The following is a 2,081-nucleotide window of genomic DNA, read 5'->3' as shown; positions in this document are numbered from 1 at the left end:
AAAAAAAAAAAGAAAGATTCAGAGTTGTGGTCAAAAAGTACCAAATAAGTAAGGACTAGCTCAATTATCCTTGGCATTTATTCATGCCAAGAAGAGGCCTTACTTGGAAATGGTTGAGGAAATACCCTCTTATCTCTGAGTAAAAAAAAACCATTTATGAATGTTTTATTTGGTTCTAAAAGGTTATTTTGTGCTTAGTCACATTATAGTAAGTAAGCAGATAACACAGGCAAAATTACTCTTTTGTATACAAGTTCAAACGTGCAGAACAAGAGTCTCTTTCTTCTCACAGAAGTGAAATGTACAAACAGAGGTTAAATGCCTCAAGTGATGGATACCACATTATCCTGATTTGATTTATTCACATCATATACCTGTATCCAAATATCCCATGTTCCCTATATACAATCATTATGTACCCATAATAATTAAAAAAAAAAAAGTACACAGGACCAATGAGACAGTCCCTTTCCAAAATATCAATTTAATAGGAATGATAGGGTCAGGAACTGTCCCATATATAAAAAGGCACTGCAAAAAAGCTTAGTATTTAAACCAATGTTGTGAGGCTCTATAGTTGCTCTGAAAATCAGGCTCAGTTACAGGGGTGTCCAACCTTTTTTTTTTTACCCACCACACATTGGAAGAGTTGTCTTGGGCCACACAGTAAATACACAAACACTAAAGAAAAGTGATGAGCAAAAAAAAAGGTCTATGCATAATTTTCACAATATCCGACCCAAACAGATAGCAACAGGCCTCAAATAATCTGCACATGGCCCACAGGCCACAGGTTGGACACCCCTGAACAACCATTCAGTACCTTGAAAGTAATAAACATCAAGCCTCTGCACATACTATGCTTCCTCTGAAATCTTTTTCTACTATTTCTTCTCCGTCTCGTGAATTCCTATATCTGTTTTTGATAGCACCAAAGGAAATACACGTGAGAAGGGGGCAGATAAAACAGGGTACTGAAGGCCATATTAAACACTGGTTTTCTTCCAAAGTGTCCTGTGAAGCTACTGATAAGATTTTTAAAGAAAATAACTGGCTTGGCACCTGTAGCTCAGAGAGTACAGCACCCCCCACATACACCAGAGGTGGCAGATTTGAGCCCTGCCCAGGCCTGCTAAACAACAATGACAACTGCAACCCCCAAAACCCGGGTATTATGGCAGGCGCCTGTAGTCCCAGCTACTTGAAAGGTTGAGGCGAGAGAATCGCTTAAGCCCAAGAGTTTGAGGTTGCTGTGAGCTGTGACATCACAGCTCTCTACTCAGGGCAACATAGTGACACTCTGTCTAAAAAAAAAGAAAGAAAGAAAGAAAGCAAGAAAAGAAAAGAAAAAAGATAGCAACTGGATTCAAGCCTTTATGTTACCGGTTTTGGTACGCCATTTTCAGCTGTTTCATCTTCAACCCCCGATGGAGGATTAGCACTACAAACAACAAAAATACGTACGTATCAGATACTACTTTGTAAAAGTACAAAGAGATTATACCAGTATTTTTAAGCCATATCTAGTATCTTTCTCAAAGTATTATCTCTACTGGATGGAAAGGGCAAATGTGGCAAAATGTGCCTGTCCTATTCCCTGTTATTCCTAATATATATGGCACACAATCAATTCTACTTATCGTAAATTTTTACTGAATACCCACTATATGCCGGGTACGTGTAACTGCCGAGACCTATTTAACTCAGTTTTCCCCTTTCCTTGGTGCCTGAGGAACTCAAACTTGGGTATTAACACATTAACTCTTAGTACACAGTTATTAACACACATGCTTTTCCTGGTTCTCTGCTTCATCAGTCCTAATTAGATACATGCCCTTCGTTGTGCAAATATTAAAATTTTAAGATTTAAAACAAATTTTAGCCTCATGCAAGATTAACCAATTTGATAGTAAGAAGGTAGTAATTTGAGAAATTTTAAAACTAATTACTTTCTTTGTAATTATAATTTCCACCATGGGAATTAACCATCACCTCATTTTATAGATAAGAAAACAGAAGTACAAAACAACTAACTGATTTGGCCCAAGTCTCAGATTTACTAGCATTTCTTTTTTTTTTTT

The 2,081-nt window shown here is 37.1% G+C and overlaps 1 protein-coding gene across 5 annotated transcripts in view; it reads right to left on the bottom strand.

Annotated features, from left to right (window-relative positions):
• Positions 1-2,081, bottom strand: part of FIP1L1 (factor interacting with PAPOLA and CPSF1) — a 71,352-nt gene that overhangs the window by 65,179 nt on the left and 4,092 nt on the right. For all 5 annotated transcript variants that reach the window (XM_003794601.3, XM_023515996.1, XM_023515992.1 and 2 more), the window contains exon 4: positions 1,384-1,441. In XM_003794601.3, coding sequence (XP_003794649.1) covers positions 1,384-1,441 — 58 coding nt within the window. The remainder of the gene's footprint in view (positions 1-1,383; positions 1,442-2,081) is intronic.

Source organism: Otolemur garnettii, unplaced genomic scaffold, assembly GCF_000181295.1.
Source record: "Otolemur garnettii isolate 467f Iridium unplaced genomic scaffold, OtoGar3 scaffold00083, whole genome shotgun sequence".
In the NCBI taxonomy this organism is placed as follows: Eukaryota; Metazoa; Chordata; class Mammalia; order Primates; family Galagidae; genus Otolemur; species Otolemur garnettii.
The sequence above is the reverse complement of the archived record's forward strand: the minus strand, read 5'-3'. Positions and strand labels throughout refer to the sequence as shown.